General features: G+C 63.9%; 4 protein-coding genes across 5 annotated transcripts; all 4 read right to left on the bottom strand.

The window, feature by feature from the left end:
- Nucleotide 1: 1 nt before the first annotated feature.
- On the bottom strand, nucleotides 2-6,303 carry CHLRE_04g231614v5 (uncharacterized protein). Its single transcript, XM_043062110.1, has 9 exons — nucleotides 5,747-6,303; nucleotides 5,536-5,642; nucleotides 5,136-5,249; nucleotides 4,774-4,842; nucleotides 4,484-4,552; nucleotides 3,781-3,849; nucleotides 3,242-3,310; nucleotides 2,839-2,907; nucleotides 2-2,391 (listed from the first exon to the last, which is right to left on the bottom strand). The coding sequence occupies exons 1-9, from the start codon at nucleotides 6,197-6,199 to the stop codon at nucleotides 1,704-1,706; spliced, it is 1,707 nt and encodes a 568-aa protein (XP_042925462.1). The 5' UTR covers nucleotides 6,200-6,303; the 3' UTR covers nucleotides 2-1,703.
- A 968-nt stretch (nucleotides 6,304-7,271) lies between these two features.
- Nucleotides 7,272-16,863, bottom strand: CHLRE_04g231516v5 (uncharacterized protein). 2 transcript variants are annotated; one of them, XM_043062108.1, is made up of 15 exons: nucleotides 15,666-16,863; nucleotides 15,000-15,081; nucleotides 14,541-14,633; nucleotides 13,494-13,613; nucleotides 13,111-13,233; nucleotides 12,603-12,699; nucleotides 12,231-12,322; nucleotides 11,941-11,985; nucleotides 11,452-11,604; nucleotides 11,001-11,105; nucleotides 10,574-10,624; nucleotides 10,202-10,369; nucleotides 9,601-9,723; nucleotides 9,128-9,281; nucleotides 7,272-8,842 (listed from the first exon to the last, which is right to left on the bottom strand). In XM_043062108.1, the coding sequence occupies exons 1-15, from the start codon at nucleotides 16,247-16,249 to the stop codon at nucleotides 8,538-8,540; spliced, it is 2,295 nt and encodes a 764-aa protein (XP_042925461.1). In that variant the 5' UTR covers nucleotides 16,250-16,863; the 3' UTR covers nucleotides 7,272-8,537. The 2 variants fall into 2 exon arrangements, with proteins under 2 accessions (XP_042925461.1, XP_042925460.1); XM_043062109.1 differs by having other exon boundaries at nucleotides 14,541-14,630.
- Nucleotides 16,864-17,141: 278 nt separating this feature from the next.
- Nucleotides 17,142-21,753, bottom strand: CHLRE_04g231418v5 (uncharacterized protein). The gene is made up of 7 exons (XM_001703650.2): nucleotides 21,134-21,753; nucleotides 20,636-20,904; nucleotides 20,362-20,529; nucleotides 20,000-20,128; nucleotides 19,683-19,805; nucleotides 19,113-19,523; nucleotides 17,142-18,838 (listed from the first exon to the last, which is right to left on the bottom strand). Exons 1-7 carry the CDS (start codon nucleotides 21,510-21,512, stop codon nucleotides 18,215-18,217), a joined length of 2,103 nt encoding a protein of 700 aa, XP_001703702.1. The 5' UTR covers nucleotides 21,513-21,753; the 3' UTR covers nucleotides 17,142-18,214.
- A 1,328-nt stretch (nucleotides 21,754-23,081) lies between these two features.
- Nucleotides 23,082-24,433, bottom strand: CHLRE_04g231320v5 (uncharacterized protein). The gene is made up of 3 exons (XM_043062107.1): nucleotides 24,161-24,433; nucleotides 23,717-23,932; nucleotides 23,082-23,648 (listed from the first exon to the last, which is right to left on the bottom strand). Exons 1-3 carry the CDS (start codon nucleotides 24,164-24,166, stop codon nucleotides 23,433-23,435), a joined length of 438 nt encoding a protein of 145 aa, XP_042925459.1. The 5' UTR covers nucleotides 24,167-24,433; the 3' UTR covers nucleotides 23,082-23,432.
- Nucleotides 24,434-24,697: the final 264 nt, after the last annotated feature.

Genomic DNA, 24,697 nt, shown 5'->3' with positions numbered 1-24,697 from the left:
AACACGGCATCATCGCGACCAGCAGCAGCGACCTGCCCCGCTGCTTCCAGCCGCCGCCCTCCGCGCCCAGCCCCCCAGCCACGCCTAGCCGAGGGGGGGGGACCACACAAGCAGCACACTACCAGGCGCCAACTCCAGCACGGTTAGGCAAATGTTGGAGACAGAACATACTTAGAGCCCCGAGGCACGAGGCGCTTCATGCAGCTAGAAACAGGGCTAAACCGTATGACAACTGGACAGCCGGAGGATGCCCCACTGGGGAAGGGGAGGGTCGCATGCAGGGAGGCATGGCTGTGTGGGCCGCAGAAGCCGAGGCCGCTCTCAACGCGTCGAGCAAAGCAGGAACCGCTGGGCAGCACTGGGCGCAGTTGCACACGGGCGCTGCGCCTTGCCCGTGCCCTCCACTTGCCGCTCCTGCCGCTGCCAGCGCCCCCACACCTCCGGCCACACGTGGTGCAGGGCCACACCGGCAGGCCACCGCGCGCAGCCACACCTGCACCCAGCGAGCCCACAGCCACCGCCCCAACACACCAGCTGCCGCAGTGGCGCCGCCCCTACCCCGACACCACTGGGCCACGCGCCCATGCACAGGATCCGGTGTAGTTTGGGCTGGTATCTACAGCCCCCCTCCCTGTTGCAGTTGCACGCCAATGTTGTTGCACGCCTCCCGTCGCTCGCCGTCACACCCCCGAGCCCGCACACGCCAGAACAACCCCACAGCATTCCAAGCGCCGTAGCCTTCAAGGGCACTGCACCCCGCGCCCGAGCGCCAGGGCAATTTGCAGGCACAGCGACTCCACCGGCAGCCATCTTGTTATTATTGCCTGTTTCTGTTTTACTTGGCTTGCCAACATGCGCCGCTTTTGACACAACATGCACACACAGCCCCCCCCCCATACACGCACAGCTACTGCTCGACACCCCCTCAGGCACGGCAGACCTCGTCATTGACAAGCACTCCACACGCACATCGTGGCACACACTCACACACACAGGCGGGCCTTTTGTTTTCATTTTTAACACACACACACAGAACTCGCCAACACGCTTTTGCACATTTCCTCTAATGCAACATATTTCTTACTGACAACACCATAAGATTTTGATGAGCACACGCTCCAAGACATTGTCCATATTATGAGTGGGTTGGCGGGCGCGCGAATATCCTTGCAGCTCCTATGTTCGTTCCGCCTCCGCCTTTCCCCGCATGCCTTCCCAAGCCCCCCTCCCCTTGCGAAGGCCCATATGTAGACCCCCCAAAGCATCAACAAGCCCCTCCGTCAAGCCCCTTGGATATGCCGCATTACTGTGCGCTGCACTGCGCGGCGGGCAGTGCTCCGCCCCCCCGCGCAAAGCTGGCGGGGCCGTCGAAGCCGCACTGACACGAACCAAGCCAATCAAACCCCCGAACACGCTAACACACCCACACCCAACCCACCCACCCATCCATCCACCCACCCACACCGTGCCTATGCTCACCCACCCACACCTAGAACACATCAGTAGTCTGCGGGGCGCAGGCGCGCTCGGCCCCGCCTGCAGTACTCAACAATGCAAGCCAACCGGATGAGTGGTAATAATGAAGCAGGGCCACCGTATTCCGAAGACACCCACTATCCTGACGGAAGTGACATAACAAGAAGCCGTATGCGCCACCAGCCCGCAGCCGCATGCAGCCAGGCGCCGCTGCCCGCCGCGACGTGCTACGTGGCTGGCGCCAGTCCGGCCTGGACGTCAGCTGCGAGCGCGCCACCCGCGGCAGCACCAGCACCAGCGGCAACGGCCGCCGCCGCCGCCGGGCTGCCCGCACCGCCCGGCCCCTCAGCCGCCAGCGCCGGCGCCGCTGCAGGCCCCATGCCGGCGCCGCCGCAGGCCCCACTACAACGGTTCGCCTGCTGCTGCTGCTGCTGCTGGTCCTTCAGCCGTGACCCCGGCGAGCCGTTGCCGCAACTGCTGCCAGCCTCCGCCGCCGTCGCTGCCTGCCGTCCTGCCGCTGCCGCGGGCGCCGGCCCCCCCTCCTCCTCCTCCGCACCCGGTGCCCCGCGCAGAGCTGCCGCGGGCCCCAGTCTGGACGGCGCCTCAGCCCCCGGGGAGCGCCCCGGCCCCGGCGCCGCCCCTGATGCTGTTGCGGTGCCGCCCCCACCCGCCTGCGCCTGTGTATGACCGTGCGCTGCCCCTGACCCGCAAGCCCCTGCCCCTGCTGCCGCCGCCATGCCCGCGGCGTGCGGCTGCGAGGGCGATACCGCTGCGGCCGCCGAGGCCAAGGTGGGGCCCGAGTGCGCGGACGGGGCCGGCTGGGCCGTGTGGGGCTGGGCGCTGTGGGCTGCGTGTGCGCCGTTGGCTGCGCGCAGCGGCTCCGGCAGGTGAGGCAGCAGCGGGGGGTCCAGCCGCCTGTGCGTGTGCGTGTGTGTGTGTGTGTGTGTTAAAAAACGAAACGAAAGCCCGCCCAATGACTGTGTGTGTGTGTGTGTGTGTGTGTGTGTGTGTGTGTGTGTGTGTGTGTGTGTGTGTGTGTGTGTGTGTGTGCGCGCGTGCGTACGAGATGACAGGAGAGGGGAGGGGTGAGCTAGGCCCACGCCCACACATGGGGTGCAAACAGGGAGCGGACAGCTCCACTTGCATAATGTGTGTTTTGATATCACACGGTGTGATCACAGAAGGTAAGCTGCGTGCCCGGTTTGGCACGGGTGGCACGCACGCGGAGAGCTCCGGCCCGCCTCTCCGGTTTCATGTGCCCTGACGCTCATTGGGGCGCCTTCCTCTCTACCCATGCAACCCGCCCAGACAGCACGCACACACCCCACACACGCACACGCGCCCCTCCCCCAGCCCACTCACAGGCACTTGAGGCCGGACAGGCCGCTGAAGGAGTCGGGCAGCCCCGTCAGCCGGTTGTTGTCCAGCCACCTGCGAGGTGAGAGTTATGTGCGTGTGCGTGTGTGGGTGGATGGCGGGACGAGAGCACAAGTGAAACAGGAACACGCATAGTACGTTTACGGGGCGTGTTTGCGTGTCTCTGTGTGCGTGGCGCGTCCATGACACGGACATATGCAAGTTGTCATGTGTGTGTGTTTGATGTGGGCAACCGGCAGTGCCATGAATCCCACCAGCGCGAGTACAGGTCCCATGAGGCCGACAGGCACAACCGCCGCCCCTGCCCAGCAGCACACCCCGCCGCGCCCCACACCACCCCGCGCCAGCGGCACCACAGCACCTCACAGCCCGGCATGCCGCCACTCACAGCGAGGTGAGGCTGCGCAGCTCGCCAATACTGGGCGGCAGGCGCTCCAGCAGGTTGTCGTTGGCGATGCTGCGTGTGCGGGTGTATGTGCGGGTGTGGGGAAGGAAGCACAGATGAGAGGCAGCACGAATCGAGCGGCGAAGGGCAGGGCGGTGGCAGCGGCAGTGACGCGTTATGCCGAATCATCATTTGAAGGGTGGTCTGGCTCAGCCCCAGCTCCAAGTCCGGCTGCAGCCCCGGCCCCGGCCCTGCATCCTTCTCTCCCTCCTGCTCCCGGTTTGTGGCAGTGACGACAGCAGGCACACGCCACAAGGCCCTCCGCCCACCCGCCCATCCCCTTATGTCCGTCTGACACGTCAGGCCCACCTTCCCCCAGTTGCTGCGCCACGGCACATTCGCCCCGCCCAACACACACTGTCCTGCGTGTTTCCGTGACCTCTCAGACACACACAAGCACAGGCACTCGCACACGCGCCCACACACACACGCCAACACACATGCCTGCACACACACACACACGCCTGCACACACACACTCACAGCTGGCGCAGACTGCCCAGGCGGCCCAGGCCGTGTGGCAGGGCCGCCAGCTGGTTGTCGTGCACCCAGCTGCGAGCAGGGTGGGGGAGGTGGGGAGGGGGGAGAGAGGCTTGAGAGGTAATGCACTGATGCGGTATGGCGTCATGCAACTCTTGATGTTGCGCGAATGGGCATGGTTTGCGCGTTGAGTGCGTATGCGTGTGTGCAGGCCGGCAGGGCCTGCCCTGCCGGGCGGCGCGCCGGGGCCCTGCCTGCTGCCGACCCCACCCCACCCCACCCCACCCCTGCCGTGCCTCCCCACCGGAGGTTCTGGAGGTTGCAAGCACCCCGCCCCGCCCCCTCGTGCCAGCTGCCCTGGCAGTCCCCGAGGTGCCATCGCTCCCCGCCACCCACCGCGCCAGCTCACGCTGCACACATCCGCCAGTCTGCCCCACCCCACCCAACCGACCGGCCCCTGCAGGCGCGGGCACAGGTCGCGCCCGGCCCGCCACCGCATCACCACCTGCGCAGCCCCAAGCACGATGATCCACACTGTCCCCCCGCCCCTTGCAACACTGCCCAGCCGGACGCCCGCACGCCATGTTTGCAATCTACTCCCTTGCATCGACGGCTGCCCCCTCCCCCCTGCTTGCCCCCTCCTGCCCTCCCCCGCCCCGCGCCGCCCTGCCTCGCTTAAGTCCCACCCCAACCTCCCCACACTCACAGCATCTGCAGCTGCGTGAGGTCGCACAGCTCCGCTGGCAGCTGCTGCAGGTGGTTGCCGTCCACCATGCTGCGGGGAGCGGGGAACGCGGACAGAGGCAGAGCGGGAGCCGGAGTCAACAGGGTGAGAGGAAAAGCAGGACGAAGGCAGGGACGGAGCGGTAAGAGGGGCTGCGCAACGCGCCCCAGCTTTCACAGTTCACCTCAAGCCCCCTCTTCCCCACGCCTCGTCCCCCTGGACACCAGTACGGCTGCCACCAGGGCTGCCACCAGGGCTGGCCCCTGACTCACAGCGAGGTGAGGTTGGTCAGCCTCCCGATGGCGGGCGGCAGCTCCGTCAGCGCGTTGTTGCTCAGCAGCCTGTGCGGTGCAGCAGCAGAGGCAGTGCGGGAGCGCCATGTAGCCGTACGTCAGTAGGTGCACGGTTGCGGCCGGTGCGCTGTGATTTGGCGAAGCTCCCTGTAGGCTTGGATGCCATTGGAGTAAAACTGTAGGTTACGCCATACCCCAGTTTATCAGGGGCTGCGCCCAGGCGCCTCCTGCTGCTCACGCGCTGGGAGTTGCAAAATTAACCGCCCCCTCTTCACCACCGCCCCTCTCTCCCGCCAAGCCCCTCTCTCCCGCCAAGCACACATACGCAGCCGCCGTCTCACATGGCCGTGAGGTTCGAGAGCTGCCCGATCTCCGCCGGCAGCATGGACAGGTTCATGTTGTTTAGTGCAAGCCCCGTCGCGTCGCCGTTTGAGAAGCGGACGCCCTGCCAGCGCCTGAGAGGGAGAACATAATGAGACGAGACAGAGCGGCAGGCAGGTAGGCAACTGTCAGACACGGCCAGTCGGAGCTGCCCGCAAACCCGAGGCCGCCGCGCCATCAAACGTGAGGCCATGTGCCAACAAGACAGCGCGCTCCAACTGCTGCTGCGTGAAAAGCGCCGCTTGAGTGGTGTATCGACGGGGGCGTTGGTACTCCAGCCCGAACACCGACGACACGTCGTCCGAACTCCGCGCTGCGGCCCCCGCGCCATGAGCTGACTAGTTTGTGCCAATTTCTCACCTGAAGTCCGAGGAAACCCAGAAGGCGATGCTGATCTTTGAGCCGGGGTTGACATCCCTGATTTTTACCAGGGCTGACCGTGCCCGCTCCTCCTCCTTTGTCGTCGCCTGTCGCCATCACATGCCATGCAACGTATATTAGTCGCCAAGGCCAGCGGCTACATAGTTTATTGCCCTCCAGCCGACGACCCCTGCATGCTCCCGGTTATTACCTGCACTGGCTCAGGAATCGGCTCTGCATGCCCCGTAGCCAAATCCGATACTCGTCTCCGTAGCTGGTTGTTCATGCTTTTGAGCTGCTCGAACTGCTTCTGTACCTCAGCTAGCTTTTGCTCCGCCTCCGTCCGCGCCTCTTGCGCGACCAGCAACGCTTTGTCTGTTTGCTGCTGCCGATGCGCCTCCACTTCCCGCTGCAAGCCATCATGCGCATGACGAAGCTTTTCGTTGCTTGACTGGAGCTCCGCATTTGAGCGCGCCGCGTCCTTGGCTGCCGCCGTTTGTGCTGCAAGCTCCCTTGCTAGCACTAAATTTCGCTCCTGCAACTGCTGAAGCTGGCTCTTCAAAGCCTGCACGTCCTCGGCAGACTGGACCGATGCACCCACATGGTTGTGGTTTCCGGCTACTTTGTCATCGCGAGGTGCTTCTGAAGAACATAAGGCCCCCATCGTAGGCGGGCCTGATTATATCGAGCTGCCCTGCTGGTGGGGTCAAGGCATTATGGTCTCGGGTATTCGACCAGGAGAGAAGAGCGAGCGTATACCAGTTCGAGGAGGTGTCGCTATGCCAATATAATAAACAAGTCTTGAATAACAGATCGGGTAGCCTTCTGCATCGATGGCCGTGTTGTTTCACGACGCCATGCCCGCCCGATCGGCCCTTGCCCGACTGCAAGGCGTCGAGCGCCCCCCGACGTAGGCCCCCCTCCCTGCCTATGCTCTCCTCATGCGGCGGTCCCCTCTGCTGCATGCGGTACGCCGTGCCCCCTCACTCCCTCAGCCCTGGCACTTGACTAAGGCAGACTAAGGGAGGCTCGTGAGCTCCCCCCGACTCCCCTGCCTGTTACAGCTTCTGTTTGGCGGTGACTTGGTCAGGCCTATCGACGGCTACAGTACAGCGTTGTCAGCTGACTTCTGCCATGTCTAGTCACTGTGTGCTGCAACCACCACCAACCAGGCAGAGGCGATCCAGTCATGAAGGTTAGCGGCAGCTGCGAGCGCACGTATACCCCGGATGAAGCCGTGCTGTCGTGCAGTATGCATCAAGCGGGCCGTGCCACGTGTCTCCAGTTTGACATGGTCGGCCGTGCTTGGCAGCTGCGGTCGGCTGCGGCTGGTTGTGGCATGAACTGGTGCGTGCTTGTCAGGTGCAGGTGTGGCGTCAGGTCGGCAGCAGGTATGGGAGAGGCGGCAGGGCGGCTTAGGGCACAGTTTCCATGGATTCCCCAGCTCGCGGCTGCCCCTACGGTGCTGAGAGCTCAGGCCGCGCCGCCCCGCGCCGCTCCCGCCCCAGTGGTTCATCCGTCCCCGCTCTCCCGCTGCTGACAGCCGCACCAGGCTGCCAAGTGCCAGCTAGGATGCAGGATTTGCAGGCCGGCCCAGCCGCTGATGTGGGGCAGACCGGCCGAGCAGCCGGACACCAGGGCGATGCGTCGTCTGGGTGAGAGCCCTCGTCGAGTCGTGGCCTCGGGGGGGACATGGCACGCGGGGTGTGGCGCCAACTGTGCCATGCAGGGGGGGGGTCCTGTGTTCCTGGTGCCACGCATGCCACGGGACGTGTCTGTCACGACACCAGACGTCTACTAATCCCCGACGCGCCGCCGGACTGCTCAAGGAATCCTGCATACCGTATGGCGTGGCGTCACTTGCAGTGCGGCGGTGCGCCCCCCTTCCCCCGCGAGAGCACGAATGTGCCCCGGCAGGCAACGGAATCTGGGCGTCATCGTACCCCAGGGGAGGAGTAGATTCCGACTTCGCACACGGATTCGAGGCATAGGGTGAAGTCTTGTGGCTTATGGGCCTGCACGTCCTTCCGTGCACCATTACAAGACGATGACGCAACCTGCAGGTTCCTTCCACCCCAGCGCCTCAAGACCCATCGCAGCACCTACACCGGCACCGCACCTATACCGGCACCGCACCTACACCGGCACCGCAAGCCGCACACTGGCCCTGCTCACACCGCACCCACCGCCTCGGCTCTGCCTGCATTCCCCGCGCTGCACCGCCAATCCTGCGCAGTCTCTTCAACCACACCCGTCACGCCACGCCTCGTCACTTATCATATTTCACCATGCGGACATTGATACTAATCCACTGCGAGGCCCTCAGGGCGCCGCCCTACACTGGACCCCGGACCCCTCCAGCCCAGACTCGTCCCCACAGAGCCAATCACAGCTCTTGTGTACCGTATGCATTCGTCCTTGTCAGCCCCAGTGCCCCTGTGCCCCAGTCATCCTACCGTCCACAAAACCCCTTGCAACTGCCATCCCTGCCATCACGTTGGCTTTAGATAGATGGCTGTTGCTGACTGCCCCGCGGTATCGGGCAGCAGGCAACCCCGGAGCTCCCGCAGCCGCCCCAGCACGCACTAGCTTACTCGCACACCACACACAAAGAGGAATACCATCATTTTCGTGCATCAGTAATGGATGGAAAGCAAACAAATGAGTGAGAATGCGCGTGTGGACGCATGCCTGTTGCCGCCATGATGATGAGGCCGCTTCCCCCCCCCCCCCAGAGAGCTCCCTTGTCCCCCGGTCCCGACTCAAGCCGCTGACTGCTGCCTCAACCCGATTGGGCTGCGGTGCCGCCGCCAGCACCACCAGCACCACCAGCACCATCAGCACCGCATATAGCCCTGCAGCATGCACCACCTGCACTGCCCTATACCAGAAACACACACACACACACACACACACACAAACAGCTATCTGTCCACGACTCCTGCATCTGCCCCAACACCTCATTTCACACACACACACACACACACCCTCCCCGACACGGCTTAGATCCCGGGCGGCGCGCCACCGGCCCGGCTGCCCGGCCGCGCAGGCTCTGCCGGCGGCAACCCCGGCCCCGCGCCGCCTCCCGAGCCTGGTGCACCGTCCAGCCCCGCCCCAGACGACCCAGCTGCCGCCGCCGCCGCCGCTGCTGCTGCCGCCGCCGCCGCGACGCCGCTGTCCCATATGGGCCCGCCGCTGCTGCTGTAGAGCGAGTCCTTGAGGCAGGGCACCATGCGGCGCAGCGCCTCGAAGTAGGCGGGGCGGTCCTTGGGCGTGTCGTACTGCTTGAACACGTCGTCGTAGTGCTCTGGGGGAGGTTGGGGGATGGGGGAGGGGGATGCCAGTCATGGTTCAGTAAGAAGCGAAGGCACACTGGGGGAGGGGGGGAGCAGCCATCCAAGGGGAACGGAGCAACTAAATCACAAGCTTGAAGGGGAGAGGCAGGGGGAGCAGGATGTGAGCGGCGCAAAATGTGCTAGGGGGTCGTGGCGCGGGCAGTCAGCGCGGAGGAAGCGGCGTGGGGTCGCCCTGGAAACCACGCCTTTGTATAGCAGCCACCCCTTGCCCCACCCCGCCAACCCACCCCACCCACCCAGCACGAACAGCAGGCAGCGCCTCCCCAGCGCGGGCGCCGAGAACTGCTCGCTGTACTCGTGTGTGGCCAGCACGTTGTCGGCTGTGAGGCTGCCCGCGATGGCGTTCTCACACAGCCGCTTCAGCCCCTCAAGCAGGTACTGGTCGGAGGCCTGAGGGGCGGGGAATGAGGGTAAAGGTGGGGGGGGGGGTGAGGGGCGAGTGAGGGTCCCACACGAACCAAGGGAGGGATCGGATTTGGGGTTCATGTTAGATGGTTTCACAGCCGGCCAGCCCCCACCTCAACCAATCTCCATCCCCCTCCCCTGCCGGCCGCAGGTCCCCCCCTTCTTCATTGGGCCCGGGCACACAAACTCCCCCCTATTATCACTCGCAACTAATGCCTCTACCTGTGCTCCGCTCGTTTCACCTTGGTTCGGTTTAGTTTGGGCTGGAATTTACAACCCCCCGCCCCACCTCTACCCCGCCCACCTGCAGCAGCTCGAAGGCGATGTCCGGCGTCACGTCCAGCTGTCCCGTGTACACGAAGCGCATCATGGCCTCGAACACCGCCCAGGTGATGTTGGGGATGTCCACACAGTCCGCGTCCTTCTCCTGGGGGTGTGTGGCGGGTAGTGGCGGGTAGTGGAGGGGTAGGGGTTATGGAGGGGCTGCAAGGATGGGTGGAAAAGCGGTACAGGATGCACTGCAGACTGCAGGCGAAGTCTTGACCAAATAAGGTGGGATGTGAGGGCCGTGACGGGAGGATGGTAAGGCGAGCGATTTCGTCACGGCACTGCAAGCGACGGTCGACGAAGAGGTTGGCCCCACAGCCACGACCCCCTGCGCCCCCAGCACCTCACGCCACCCACCCACTCACCCCTCCTCGCCCTTATCCCGCCCGTGAGTCGCCTGGATTGCGCCTTCATCCTTTCTCCCCTCCCCTCCCGTCCCCTCCCCTCAGCCGCGGGAGCTGGTCGACAATGTCGGTAGCGATTGCTGCTCCCCAAGATGGTCCACCGTCTACCACCTGACTAGTCATGAATGTGCAATTTCCCCTCCCCTCCCCTCCCCCCGCTTAGCCCTCACTCACCCTGTACCCTCCGCTGAACATGGCCCTGAACGCCTCCGAGCTGGCCAGCAGCGCAATGCGGTGCGCGTAGAAGCGGCGGCCCTCCACCAGGAAGCTGATGTCGGCCAGCGTGGGGTTGTTCACGTACTCGCTGCCTAGGTACACGGAGCGCTCCGTGCGGCCGGGTTGCTGAGGGGGGAGGGGGAGGGAGGGTGCGAGGGTGGAAGCGGTGAAGCGGTGATGGCGCAAGGGCTAGGAGTTCGCGAGCAGGCGGCAGGGTGCGCTGACGCGTGTGGCGAAACCCCCTGATAGCACCCCGCTCTCCCCCTCCCTCACACGTCTCTCCCACCCCGCCCCCCCCCCCCCCCGCCCCCCCGCCACATACACACACACCTGCGGCAGCTGGTCCACCACGGGCAGGTGCGCGTCCAGCTTCTTGGTCAGCTGCGTACGGGCGTGTGTGTGTGTCATTGTGATTGTGTGCTAGCGGCCACAGCGTGGGGAGGTGCGGGGCAGCTAGTGGCAGTGTAGCCGTTGGGGCGTTGGGGCAGTGGGCACATGCTGGGGCGGGTGTGGGCTGGGGCTGCGCAACCAGGAGGACGGCCGAGCAGTGAAACACACCCATCGCGAGCAGCAGCTGCAGGTCCCGCCCCTTCCGTGCAACCCCACCCTCAACCCCCCGCCCAGCACTTTTGACTGGTAAATCACTGAGTCGTTCATGGACGGCTGGCCCCGCCCCCGCCAACGCAAACACACACCCACACTTTCACACACCCACTCCCGCCCACGTCACACACACACACACACTGCTGCCCCGCACCTGCAGCAGCGCCGCCGCCGCCTCCCTGTGGCTGCGGTGGCTGACGGCGGGGTCCATGAGCATGTCCAACAGCACGTCAATACCGCGCTTGTCGATGAAGATGGACTGGATGGGGGGCGAGAGGCGGGGGGCCGTGTGGGTGACAGTGGTGGTGGTGGGAGCGAGGAATGTCACCTGTTCGCCTTAACCCAGTGCCCCTACCCCGCACCCTAACCCCACTCGCCCACTCCCTCCCCCTCCCCCTTCTCCCCTCCGCTCCTCCCCATTCCAGCCCAGCGAACTTTCGCTTTGGCTCCGGGTTTGGTTCTAAACATCCCATTCTTCCCCTCCCCTTCCCTCCTTCTCCCTTCCCCCCGGCCGCTCATTTGGTAACGACTTCGTCTGCAGTCGTCAGCGCATCCTGTTCCGCTTTCCCAACCATCCTTGCAACCCTCCCCACACACAAACACACCTTGAGCTGCTCCTCGGGCGCCAGCCGCGCCAGGCTCATGGCGGCCCGCTGCTGCACGCACTTGGTGCTGCTGCGGAGGAGGAACACCATGGACGTCAGCGCGCGCTTGGCGGCGGCCAGGTTGGCGGGCTGAGGGTTGTCGGGCTTGAGCTTCTGTGGTGGAGGTGAGGTGGGGGTTGTAAGTACCAGCCCACCAAAAGCAACGAAAACGCGCGAGTGGGTTGGGGATGGAGGTGGGAGGAGGTGATGCTTGAGATTTGGGTCGTGGGTTGAGGGTTGTAGATGGCAAGGGTGGCATTATCGCCAGAGAGCACGAGGACCGCAAGTGGGGATAAGCGGATAGGGCGGCCGTGTTGGTGTAACACAGCTACATCGGCACACTAACACACGCCTCCCCCCTCCCGCCAAACACAGGCACACACACAGGCCCAAGCACACACGCCCCCGTCCCACGCACACGCCCCCCCCCACACACACACGCGCGCCCACCTGCTCCAGGCGGTTGATGGTCTTCTGCACACAGTCCTTGGAGGCCTGCGGGGAAGGGGCCGGGGACGGGGCGAGCAGAGGAGCGGTGTGGTTGCGGACTGTCACTCCCATCTTTTAGAGGCGGCTATAACCCCCTCCTGCCCACCCCAGTCCCCAACCCAAGCCCCCAGCTGCAACCCCCCCCCCCAAGCCCCTTCCCCCACTCCCCTACCGTTTCCTTTCGGGATTGGTGGAGCTACCCCCAGCCCCTACCCCCACTTCCCCCTCCCCCTCCTGGCGGCCCACCTCACCTGCACCTGCAGCTTCTCCTTGCAGTCCTCCAGCCGCTGCAGGGCGCCCTCGCGGATGAGGTCGGGGATGTTGTCCTCGTTCTCAGCCAGGCCTGAAGAGGGTGGAGGGGGTTGCAGGTACCAGCCCAAATTAAACTAAACCGAACCAAAGGGTAAGGGGGATGGAAGGGAAGCATGCCCATCCAGCAAGACCGGGAACCGAATACATCACAGGGAGGGGGTCGACGAGGGGGTGGCCGCGCACACATTTGTAGTTCAAACGTCCAGTGCGTTGTGCCCCTTGCCCGGTCTCCCTGTCTCCCTGTCCCCACCCTCCACAACCAACACGCCCACACTCAACGCGCCCGCCCGCCCGCCCAGCCCCGCTCTTACCGTACAGCGCGAATGCGGCGTTGTGCTGCAGGTTGTAGTGCTTGGACTCGAGCAGCTCCAGCAGCGGCGGCAGCCCGCCCAGCTGCACGATGCCGGCCTGTGATAGGGGGCGTTACAATCGGAGAGGGTGGGAGGCACACCCGTTCACCTCCTACACACCCGCAACTTCCTCACACTCCGCAACGCGCACGCTTGAGCCCGCGGCGTGGCAACCCACACACACATATCATGTGCTTTCGTTGCCCTCCCACCCGCAAACCCACCCAAACACCCAGCCGCACCACAACCTCAACGGCCCCCCCACACCTACCGTCTACCACTTCCTTAACTAATCATGAATGTAACCCCCCCCCAATTTCGGGAATGGGGACTATTGTCGCGTGCCACTCCGTTGTCAAGCATCGACCACGCTCTCCTCCTCGCTCTATTGCATTGGGTTTGGTTTAGTTTGGGCTGGTATCTACAACCCCCCCCCCACACACACACACACACGCACATACCCACCCACCTGGTTGTCCACGTTCTGCGCCAGCCGCCCCAGCGCAAAGGCCGCCATCTCCTTGAGCGACACGTCCGGCATGCCCAGCATACGCACCAGCGCCGGCACCGCGCCGCGCTGCACGATCTTGGCCTGTTGCGGGTGTTGGGAGGGGAGGTGGGGGCAGGGTGTGTGAGCGAGAGGCGGTGTGTGGGTGTGTGGCCCCTGTACCGTGCCAACCCACGTCTCTCACTTGTGCGACACCCGTCCGACCTGTCCAAACCACCTGGCGTGGGCGAGGGCTCACCTCTCTCCCTACGCCCCCCCCTCCACGCCGCAGCCCCCCGCCCCCTCCCGTGGCCCCCTCCCCCAGTCTCCCCCAGTCGCCCCCTCGCCCCCTCCCCCCTAGTCACCTTGGTGTCTGTGTCCGCCGTCGCGAACTGCCCCAGCAGCAGCGCGCTCTCCCGCTGGCTGTCAGGGCAGTCGCTGTTGAGCAGGTTGATCACAGGCTGCAGCGCGCCCTCCTCCAGCACCTGAGGCGAGGTGGGGGGTTACATTCATGATCAATTAAGAAGTGAAGGCGTAGGCAGGTACAGTAGCATAGTAGACGCGTTGTTACCGATGGGAGGGGTTCCATGCATGTTAAATAAGACAAGAGGGCGTAGCCAGAAGCAATGGTACAGATGTCACGTCGTCGTTACCGATGTCCGTGAGCGGGGGCGGGAGGGCCGGGACGGGGTTTAGGGGCGGTGCAGGTGGGGGCGGCGGTGGGTGGGGTGGTGGCGGGGAGGTGGAGGCGTGGTGCCGTGGTCAGGGGGATGCATTGGGCGGGAAAGGGATGTGTCCATGTCGGGGGTGGGGACAACGCCCGGCGCCATCCGGGATGAACCCAACGGCACACCTTCATGCTGCTACGTGGACGCTATGACTGTCAGAATGCATGCATGCCCCTATCCCCTCCAACCCTCCCATCCCTCAACGCGCCCGACGGCGCCTGTGGATCGCGCCAGGCCCCCATGGCGGGTTGTTGCGCTCCATTGACCGCTCCACCTGCCCTCGGCTTTGTGTTGCTGCGTGCGTTGACGTTACGCCGCCGCCTTGCTAGAGCCACCGGGACACCAACACACGGCTGCAAGTTGCAGGCCATGCACACGCCCCCTTGCCACCTTCCACCCCGCCCCGCACCCTCCCCTCCAATCCCCAGCCCTTCCACGCCCCTTCCCGCCCGCCTGCCCGTCTTTCTGCCCATGCCACCCCCGCCCTCTCCAGCCCTCCCTTGCCTGATCACGCATTCTCATGTCTCTAATTTCTTAGTGGGCATGGTGGCCACAACCGCACCCCAAGGTCTCTCCCGTTCACCACTTCCTTACCTGATCATGAATGTAACACCCCCTTCCCCCTCGGTTTAGTTTGGGCTGGTATCTACAGCCCCCTGCATCCCGCCCCCTTGCCCCCCTCACCCTCAGCTTGACGTGCTGGCTGCTGTGCACCAGGTTGCCCAGCACCCCCACCGCCTCGTAGTGCACGCCGCTGTCCTCGGAGCGCAGGAGCTGCTTGGGTGGGGAGGAGGGGAGGGCAGGGGAGGAGGCGAGCAGCAGAGGCGGAGCGGCAGAGGAGCAGCGGGGAGGGAGGGGCATGGAAGGGCGGGAGTGAGGCAGGGCGCTGGCGGGGTAGCGGGGCCGTCACATGGCGGCGAGGGCGCTGGCCGCCCCACACATCATAGCCGCTGTGCCCACTGTGGCCTGCCCTGTGTGCCGCACCCGACCCTTTTCCTGCTACTCCTTTCCTTCGATCGCTTTTCTCCGACCGCTTCCCCGGCACCAACCCACACCCGCGCTTGCGCCTGCGCGCATCAGCCCGCACCGGCTCAAACCCGCCCGCTCACCCCCGCCCCCTCCCATCGCCGCCCCCGGCCGCACCTGAATGAGAGTGGGCAGCGCGCCCTGCTCCACTATGACGTTCTTGTTGGGCTCATTTTTGAAGGCCAGCGTGCGCAGGGCCCTAGGAGGCAACGGTGGGAGGCAGCGGTGGGAGGCAGCGGCAGCAGCAGGGGGAGCAGTGGGCGGAGGGGCGGGGGAAGGGGTGGGAGGCAGCGGCCGTAAAAGGAAGGGTGGGAGGCAGGGGCAAGGGCATGCGGCCGGGATATGATTGAACCTCTTACTGTGTTGACGACATACGTGCAGGTGCGGGGTCGGATGGGAACCCAGCCCCGGGTGTGCTGGGTGCCCGGCACGCCGGCGCCTGCAGCGCTTCAGACCCCAAATGCGGCTGCGGCTGGCACGGGTGGCTGCATGTGGCTGCTGACCGCTGCGGATCCCGTACCGTGCTCGCCCTCCCAGATTACCGCCGCACCCCGCCGTTACTCCAGCCTAATCCCCACGACACAGCCCCGGGCCAGCAACCCATGTGGCTGCTAGACTGCCTGCTGTAGGCGTCAACCAGCGCAGCCGCCATATGGGCACTGGGAAAACCGTGGGCCTTATGCGCCCGCGCGTGGCTGTTGGAGGGAAGTGCCTGCTCCGAAGCCTCCGACGTCGCAACCCACGCGGCTGTCGGCCTGCGCCCTCCAGCTCGCAGCAACTCACCCGCATGCGGCCCGCTGCACCTTAACGTCCATGGCCTCCAACAGGCCCACGAGCGGCGGAATGCCGTCCTGCTCGCGGACCATGTTCTTGATATCCACGTTCTCGTGCGCCAAGTTCGTGATAGCGTCCGCTGCACGCCGCGCCACGCCCCCGCTTCCAGGCTGTGGTTTCGTAATGGACGTAAGCTTGTGCTCCTTTAGGAGGCGCACAAGCCCGCTGAGCGCGCCGGAGTGAGCAATGCGGGTTTGGTACTCGGGCTTCACCGCCAGCAGGCCCAGGATGAAGCACAGCTCCTTGTCAAGCTCCTCTTGTAGAGAAACACCCGAAGTGCCAGCGGCGTCATCCACCAGCTGCTCCCGCGCGGAAGACGACCCCGCATTCAGCAGCGGCACGACCACCTCGATAGCTCCCGCGGCTACCACGTCATCAATAAATTCATCTTGCTTGCAAAGTTCGGCCAGAGCATGGCTGGCCTTGCGCAAAGACGCCTTGTCTGGCGGGGCGTAAGAAGGCGGGGCAAGGCCAGTCCGCAGCACCTCCAGCAGCGCTGCCGCCTGGGAGGGTCCTGACATCGCCTGAGCCATAATAAAGTGCTGTTTCTTGCTAGCGACCTCGTTGAACGCGCCTGCGAGGCTCCTCTTCAGTCCCGTTTTGGATGTCGCCTCGTCACAGGAGGAGGAACTCATCACTTCATGGCCGGGAAGAAAATAACGCTAGCTGGGCAGGAGGTTAGCGGAGCTCGAGTAAGCGAGGGCAGTCGGCCGAAAGTCTGGAGGAACAGCTAGGAACGTGGTTTCGAGTCTCGGAAGCTAAGGGTTGGCAAATAAGTAAGGACTAAGCTACTGCGGTGTAGTGTGTGCTGAGGGAAACTCAGCTCCAATGGAAGTTTGCGCCCTTCAAGTGCGCGATCGATTCAATCGGCGCGTCATGGCTCTCGCTCCCCGTCGCTGACTTTCAGATATGCGCGTTACATAGCGCTAGATAACACGCGCTTGGAAGGTTTTGGCGCGTCTGGGTGAACTGCCGCGACAGCTGGTGTGTTTGGCACGCCGTAACTTGATTCTGCCGATGCTGACATTGCTTTATGCGCGTCTCAGCTGACCTCTTCACAGAAGGCTTCCCGCTTCTCAGAGAAGCCGCCTCCCTTCCGCTGCCTGTTTCCGCTTTCTGTTTCTCTGCCGTAACCGCCTGCGTCTTGACGTATGGATTCGAAGTTGCCCGAAGGCAGCCGAAGCTATGCAGTCCGTGGCCATCGCTGTCGCCACTTCTTCATCCGCTGTGCCCCTGTGCGCTTTGGAGATTGTGCATGCGCCTGCAGCATTGTGCGGGCACTGCCACCACCAACTGGACCGCCTCCCCCCCCTTAGTATTTTAGCGTTAGCCGCCACGGAAACACGGGGGAACCAGCAGCCTGCCGCTGGCGAAACAACGGTATGGAATGCGTCGCGTGTGCCCGCTGTACCTCTGGACGTCGGCACTTCACTTCATACTTGATACACACCATCCCATGGATGGCTACCCCCCTCCGGCTTTCGCCGGGTGCGTACGGCATTGATGGCCTGGCGTTCAGCTGCGGCGTCCTCCTGGTCCATGGTCCCGAAGCCCCCAAGTCTCTACCTCACATATTCCGACGGAGCCCCGCACAGCCACCCCGTCGCTGCATGTGTGGCAACCGGCTACTGTACGCCGCTGCTGCCCATGCCCTCGGATCCAACCCGTTCTGCACCGTCGCGCACCGTGTGCATAATGGGCGCCGCACGTGTGTACCGACAAGCACAGACGATGTGCCTGGCCCCCGCGTCGTATACTCGTCTGAGCGTCTGCAGCTTCAACCACTGAACCACGCCTCAAGACCTTGCAGGCGATGTGCCATCTTTCTGTCGGCGTCCAGCCATCACAAAGCGCATGCTCATCCTGGGTACCGGCGCTACGAGGGCGGCGCCACACTTAACACCTCGAGCCGCAACAGTGGTAGAATCGTCGCCGTCGTCCAGCCCAGCCATCCCAATACAGCAGCCACCTTCCGTCAGCCAGCCATGGGCACGACAGTCCACAGCGTTTACCGTCGGATACGAGGTAACATGTGAATTCGCAACTTGCGCTACTGACTGCCTACTCTCGTGCCGCCTGCAAGCCCACTCCGCCTTCCGCTCTGGTCTACGTACGCATTAGTTCCGCAACACTCGTCAATAATCGGTGTCACACCAAGCACACCCATCATGTATGACTGCCCACGCATGGGTGTGGGGCGGGTCCATGGGTCTATGCTGGGGCGCGTTGCCGCACCATATATATCCGACGCCCATCCACTCAGCCATGTGCACTCTGGCCCCCCCCCAACCATACCCACACACCCACCCACACGCGCACAATCGCATTCCATAAATCTGCTACTGCTCCTGTATCGTTCCTCATACGCTCTGCTGCCGCTGACAACGCGCATGCAAACGCAGATCGTCAGCCTGCCATTCAATCCAAACGGCCGATGAGATGACGCATACTCCCCAATCATACATATAATCGCGATACCAATCATTGCTGCATACCGCTCACCACACCAGCGGCCTGCCTGGGGCAGCAGTCCGCGTCCAGCTGATGGCGCCCCGCTGCCGCCAGCTCACGCGGACGATTCGGTGCCCAGCAGAGACCGCTGCAGCGCCTGGCGGCACTGCTGAGCGATAATTGGCTGCCGTGTGCAGCGACTGTGCTGCGCCAGGGCCCCGGGTCCCGCGCCGTCTGCCCGCAGTGGCGCGGGTGGTCGTGGAGGGCGCAGCGGTGGCGCGGCGGGCTGCCAGCGTTGCTGCCAGCAGCTGGATGTCGTGCTCCTGCTGCAGCGGCTTGCCGTAGCGCACGCCCTCAGGCCACGGGATATCCGTGTTCAGGCACACGGGGTAGGTGGCCTCGCCCTCCGGCCCCGCCCACTCAAAGTCCACGAACCGTACCTCCCAGGAGCCGGCCCCCTTGCCACGCCGCACCAGGCAGTTTGGAGGCCGTGCGTCGCCGTGCACCATGTTCGTTGCGATGTGCGCGCGCTCCAGCGCCTGTTGCACTGCACGCTCCGCCTTGCGCAGCTCCTTCTCCGACAGCCCCGACAGCGGCCGCCACTCTGGCGCGGGCAGCCACTCCATCTCCACCAGCAGCCAACCACCAGGCAGCGTTGTTGAGCGCAGGATCTGCAAGGAGTTGAGCAGGCGTTGGGGCGCCAGGGTGCAACATACTCAGGTTGGCCGCAAGCATTGGCGACACAGGTGTTCAACCGTAGGCAAGTGCACGGAACTACTGGCCGCCAGGTCTAATGCTCAGCAGGAACCCTCGAAACGCTTCAGGCGATTGACTACGCAGAAAACGAACGCGTTACACGCGCCATGCCAGGCCACGCAAAGGGTAGGGCGCATGAGAGGGGACGCACGAAACAGACGACACATGAACAGGCATGCGTACACATACCTTGGGTGCGAGGCCCAGGTCCGCCCACTCCTGATGGGCTTCCAGGCCGTAGCTCTCGCACAGCTTCACAACCACACTTTCATCAATGCCAGCCAGGTCCACGTAGTACGTGTGATTGGCCAGCAGACGCGCCGTCTCGGCATCGTAACGGGCGTCCATGGCGATGGGCCACGGCAGCTTGAACACGTCCGTACACGCGGAACGCTGCACGTCCTCCGCCTTCGCCACGGCGTCCTCCGCCCTCGGCTCTGCGGCGTCCGCCTCTGCTTCTCTCGTCTCCTGGGCTCCCGCCTGCCCCGGTCCTGCTTGCGCCACCTGGTCAGGCTCATCCGCCGTGTGCACTGGCATGGCGGCGTGGGCCTGAGCTAGCTTGCGCAGCCCAACGCGCAGCGCAGCCAGCATGCGTGCCACCTGGAATGGGCCGCACGCCAAGGGGATGAGCGATCAGGCGGACAGCACAGACGAACACACATGCATCAACACCCCATCGACTTGATACGAACGGAGGGCCACATCCAGACCTTGCAAAGCCCCTATTCGTCTTACGCCCTGCAGGTTGCACGGGCTCACCGGCATCAGCAGGCTTTTGGTCACGGGGTGCGCGGGCAGCAGGTTGAGCAGCGGCGTCAGCGGGAAGATAGTCACGCGGTCCAGCCACGCGACCGCAGACAGCCGCACGTGCGGGCCGACCACCTGCACACGGGCAGCCCAAGTGCACGCAGCACAAGACAAGTTGACTAGTGCTGCCCAGGTTCAGTCCAATCAAACAATTTGGAGTGCACCCACACCAGCCGTGCTGCTCAGGTCCTTTTGAGTCCGCTGCCGTTCACTTGACAGAGAAACCAACATCAGACGGCACACTGAATGTCCATGCATACACGACCAACCTCAAGGAAGAAGGCAGGGCAGCGAGTGTCCTTGAAGATGTTGGAGGCTGTGCGCCGCCGCCAGAAGTGCAGGTGATAGTTGGCGCCCTGGAAATGCAAGTCTCCCGAGCCGCCAATGCCTGGCCTGAACTGTCAGCAGGCAGGCATACATGCCAGAGGTGTACTATGAACCAAGCCGGGCTCAGGCAACAAAAGCTACGTGGCCAATGTACGTCAGTTGTGAGAGCGGGTGGGGTATCACATATGAGTGCCACGTGCTGACAGGGACGGCCCGGCCAGGCCAGCACATAAACAGCGCGTCAGGGACAAAGGCGGGGCGGTGCGTGTTCAACGAGCCGACATGTGCCGCGCGGTGAACCTACCTCCCCAATCAGGAACAGGTTTTGGGGGTCGTTGGCGCGGTCACCCAGCGCCCAGTCGGGGCTCACGTCCTTGCCAGCAAAGCCGGACGTGATCTGCACCACCTCCGGGCCCGTCAGGTAGGGCAGCAGCAGGCCTCGGACGTGTTTGGTTAGCTGGGCCTGCGCAGTCTGGGTATCGTGCAAGATGTTGCAAGGTCACCACACGGCTGGAACGTTCAACTCCCCGCACACATGCTGATCTAGATACGACCACGCGTGCGTGCACGGATCTCACCTCGTTGTCGTAGATCTCCGCGCAAATGCAGCACAGCTGACCGGCCACGTTGACGGCGTCCTGGTCCACTGCAGCGTCGCTGGCAAGGAGCTCAGCCACCTCCCCAAACGTGAGATGCGCAAGCGCTGGCAGCAACCCGCCAGCTGCTTCCTGCGTGGGGCGCCAGTTGTTGATGAGTGGGCCCCCAGCCTTGTCTAGCTGCTCCCGCTTCATGTTGGTCTTGGACGGCGCCTCCATGAGTAACACGCGCTGCAGGTACGAGACTGAGCCTGCGGCCAAGCAAGCACAACATGCAACCGTCACGCGCCCCCTCCCCCCGTGCAAATTGTGCCGCCATGCTGCGCTAAGAAGCACAACTTTCGCAAGAGCACGTTTTGTCCGTCGACCGCCTGTTCTGCTGGTCCGCGGAGCAAGGGACCTAGGCAGACTGTCACAACTAGCGGGGCACGTGCGGGTTACATCAGCACACGGGAAGGCGTGACACCATGCCCTGCGCACTTGACACGGTCGCCCGCGCCTCGGCGCGCAGATCCTGCTCCTTCTTTAGCAGCAGCAGCTCCATCCGCAGCTGCTCCTCCTTCGTCCGCAGCAGCTCCTCCTCCCTCCACAGCAGCTCCTCCTTCGTCCGCAGCCACTCCTTGTCTCTCCGCAGATCCTCCTCCTTCGTCAGCAACCGGAGCTTGGCGTCCTTGCCAAGCTTCGGGCGTTGGAGCTCGACATCGATTGAGTCAAGCTTCGAGTCTACCTCAGAGATTTTATCCTCTACGGCAATTATTTGGCCCTCCACGTCTTTCACGGCCGCTGAAACCTCCTTAATTTCGCGTGCCACTGCTGCTAAACTCCTACTCAACTGGCCCTCTCGTCGTTTATTAGCCATGATGCAGTACTAGGAAGCTGTGGCAGGGCGTCTGAGCCTCAGTCTGTGAAACTTTGGACAGTGCGTGCAGCGAGGCTTGGTACTTGGTAGCGCAGTCTACACTGCTTACAGCAAACCCAAGCGGGGCGACTAATGTATCCAGGGTGTTGTGGCACCTGTCGTCTTTGAGTCAAACGCTTCCCCCGAGTCACCGAGTCCCCAACTCTGCCAAGAACGCCGATACCTAATCTAAGCGCTTCAAATAATAAACATGTTCTAGATAAACATTCGCTTATCGCCTCCCTGCATCGCCTCCCTGCACCGTAATGACCTCCGCGCGCATGCAGCCGGCTTTTGTGGCCTCTAGCAGCAGCTTTTACGCCTCGCCGATGGAGCTGCTGAATCCAGCTGGCAGTGCTTCTCCCCGCTGGTACCATGACCGGCACAGCGCACCGACCACCCCCACGCCCACCCGCCACCCCGCCGCCAGCCCCGGCCGCAACCCCGGCCTCTGCGCCAGCCTCTGCCCCAAGACCCAGCACTAGACGAAGCCACGCAGGGTCGGATTGATAAGCCGCACCGGGGTCTTGTTTACCGTGTACTCGAGGTGCAGGCACAGCACCGTGTGGCGGCGAGCATGTTCAGCTGCACTTGTGGGCGTAGTGACTTACCGGCCCTTCACATGTGACAGCAGCTGGTTACGATTATTTCGGGCTACGACGTCGGGCTCTCAGCGCAACCATCCACCGACCCCGGCACTCGGCGCACACCTGCATGATGGCTGGGAAGCACCGGTAGGGTGCGTGCTCGTACACCGCGCCGCCACCCGCATTCTCCACGCCGTATGGCTTGTTGTAGGGGAACCGGCTTTTGAACTCAAGGAGCAGCCACGCCAGCCTCTTCTGCCCGGGTATCTCCCCAGGCACCTCCACGGCTCCAGGATGCCGTCAGGTGAGGCTCCCATGGGCGGCAGGCCACCCAAGCCGCCGCACGCCAGGAAGCTCTGCTCTCGGGTGAACCACGTGGTAGCGTCCTTGAAGCCGGGGATGAGATTTGAGACTGTTCAGCACAGTCCACAGACAGTTGGGGTCGTGCTGGTGTCCCCATTGCAGCGCAGGGTCGTCTGACTTCGCCACTGCTGCCCTTGCAGGCTGCGAACCACCTCCTCCATCTTATCCCGCCCAGTCTTGTATCCAGGCACGCCGCGCCCGAGCAACTCCACGGCTACGGGCTCGCCAAAGCCGAGGTATGCGCCAAGCGGGCTGGCGAGTGGCGGTGACTTGGCCGTGGCGGGCTAAGTGCCACAATGGACTGCCTTGCGGCGCCAGCGTCAGCACGATGCCCTGGAGTTGGACCGGTAACGTTGCCAGGGTGAGCGGTGACAGCACCGAGAGGTCCAGCAGCGGCAGCTGCAGTTGAACATCTAGTAGCTGGTGCCGCTGTGACTCCAAGGTTAAGAACAGGGGTCCCAACTCGGACCGGTGTAGGGTGTAGAGAGCTGGGTTGGGCTTGCCGTGGGCAGGTGGTGGTGGTGGTTTCGTGTTGGGCTGGGTGGCGCCCAGGGACACGTGCACGGGGAAGGCTGGTGCCGTTTTCCTTTGGTTTTTGCCTGCACGCTCCTGAACGCCTGCCCACTTGGCGCCTGCCGCTTTTGCCGCAGGTTGGGATCCGCCGCATTGAAGCCGCTGGGCTGCAGTCCGGGCCGGATTTGCTCCCGCAGACCCTCCAGCCCGCGTTTGAGCGTTGTCAGGTGCGTCCCCGACAGATCGAACGTGGCATTGCACAGCACGCTGAGTAGGTCTCGCACTGTCGTGGCAAGAACCTGCTCTTCCGCCTGCGGCATCACGCCATCACCCTCCTCTGCGACTGCTGTGCCGCCACCGCGTCCTGAGCTCCCTCAGGCTCGGCTGGTGGCATGGGCTGCTCATCATCACCATCATCTCAGGCGCAGCCGCTACCGTGCTGCTTCTCCGCCTGAGCAAGCACCAGCTCTTCCGCGCGCAGCTGCGCCAGCGCCTCCACCTCCGCTGCCTGTTCCTCCTCAGGGATCTGCTGAAGCGTGGGCAGGGCTCCGCCGGTGACGGCCGTGTCCACCACCAGGTGAGGCTGCTGCACGAAGGTTGCGGGTAGGCCTGTGAACGTCAGGGCGGGCTCCGCCTGCAGCACCAGGAAAGTGTGCTTGCACGGCATGTTGCGCGACACACAGTTGCCGCAGGTGCACGTGCCCGACTTGATGCAGACCTTGTAGAGCGCTGCTCCGGCACCAAGCCGCTGACCACCTCGGTTGCGCCCATGTCCACAATGAGGTAGGCCTTCATGTTCAGCACATCAGCCTGCAGCGACTGCTCGCTGCGCGGCAAGTAAGGTGGCAGGGGTTCTTCTGGGCTGTCGGGGAACCATTGCTGCACTAGTTCCCTGTGTTGAGCTAAAAGTGCGCTCCCCTGCGTGTGCGTCGGGGGCAGGAGTAAGGAACGGGTGGTGGTGGTGGGCGGGCTGGCAGGCGAAGGGTGGTGGACTTGGACGCGTGGAGTCTCTCGTCAGACCCGCAGTTCTCACTGCGCTGAACTTACCGGCCCTTCACATGTGACAGCCGCTGGTTAAGATTATTTTGGGCTACGACGTCGGGCTCTCAGCGCAACCATCCACCGACCCCGGCACCCGGCGCACACCTGCATGAATGCTCCGGCTAGCTGCCGTATGGTCACTAGCCAATCCTCCATTACTTCAATGATTCGGTTGCGTCATGCTGCGTGGCTATGTACGACGCCCCGGGACCCATTGCGCGCCGCGTCCGTGACACCGCCGAGTTACCGCCGAGTTTCCCGTGCGCCCCGCCCGTGCGTGCCCCCTAGCGCCCGTCGTGCGCTCCTGCGAGTCCCACCCGCGCTGGAGCCCAACTGTCAACCGCGTGAAACCGTGTGTGCCCGGAGGCAGCTTATGGTAACAGGGTCAGCCTCATGTGTCAGATGTGTGCCTTAGCAACCTAGCAATCTAGCAATCTGAGCACTCGCATCTTTAGAGCATTCTGGTGGTGTGTCTCTCTAAGTTTACACGCAGCTCACACACGCAGCTTACCAAACGGCGCGCGCACGACTACGCATTCCCACTCGAAGGTGGTGGGGGCCCTTGGGGGCAAACGGCAGAACGCTTCCTTGCACCCGTGTCATGGCTGGCCGCACGGCCGCGCATTTCTGCATGGGTTGATT

The sequence above is a fragment of the Chlamydomonas reinhardtii genome, chromosome 4, assembly GCF_000002595.2.
Source record: "Chlamydomonas reinhardtii strain CC-503 cw92 mt+ chromosome 4, whole genome shotgun sequence".
Classification (NCBI taxonomy): Eukaryota; Viridiplantae; Chlorophyta; class Chlorophyceae; order Chlamydomonadales; family Chlamydomonadaceae; genus Chlamydomonas; species Chlamydomonas reinhardtii.
This window is presented reverse-complemented; position numbering and strand designations above follow the sequence as displayed.

Coding starts and splice junctions, on each gene's coding strand:
- CHLRE_04g231614v5 (XM_043062110.1), bottom strand. CDS start 6,199: ATGGGGGCCTTATGTTCTTCAGAAGCACCTCGCGATGACAAAGTAGCC. Junction 4,553..4,773: donor CTGACCAACCTCACCTCGCT/GTGAGTCAGGGG, acceptor CGCTCCCCGCAG/CATGGTGGACGGCAACCACC. Junction 2,392..2,838: donor CTGTCCGGCCTCAAGTGCCT/GTGAGTGGGCTG, acceptor GCACACGCACAG/GCGGCTGGACCCCCCGCTGC.
- CHLRE_04g231516v5 (XM_043062108.1), bottom strand. CDS start 16,249: ATGGCTCAGGCGATGTCAGGACCCTCCCAGGCGGCAGCGCTGCTGGAG. Junction 14,634..14,999: donor CGCTGCCCACTCTCATTCAG/GTGCGGCCGGGG, acceptor TCCCCACCCAAG/CAGCTCCTGCGCTCCGAGGA. Junction 12,700..13,110: donor CGCAGAACGTGGACAACCAG/GTGGGTGGGTAT, acceptor CCCCTATCACAG/GCCGGCATCGTGCAGCTGGG.
- CHLRE_04g231418v5 (XM_001703650.2), bottom strand. CDS start 21,512: ATGGCTAATAAACGACGAGAGGGCCAGTTGAGTAGGAGTTTAGCAGCA. Junction 20,530..20,635: donor CGGAGATCTACGACAACGAG/GTGAGATCCGTG, acceptor CACGATACCCAG/ACTGCGCAGGCCCAGCTAAC. Junction 19,524..19,682: donor CCAAAAGCCTGCTGATGCCG/GTGAGCCCGTGC, acceptor GGCCCATTCCAG/GTGGCACGCATGCTGGCTGC.
- CHLRE_04g231320v5 (XM_043062107.1), bottom strand. Junction 23,649..23,716: donor CAAGGTCTGCATCAAGTCGG/GCACGTGCACCT, acceptor CTGGTGCTGCAG/GCGGAGCCCGCCCTGACGTT.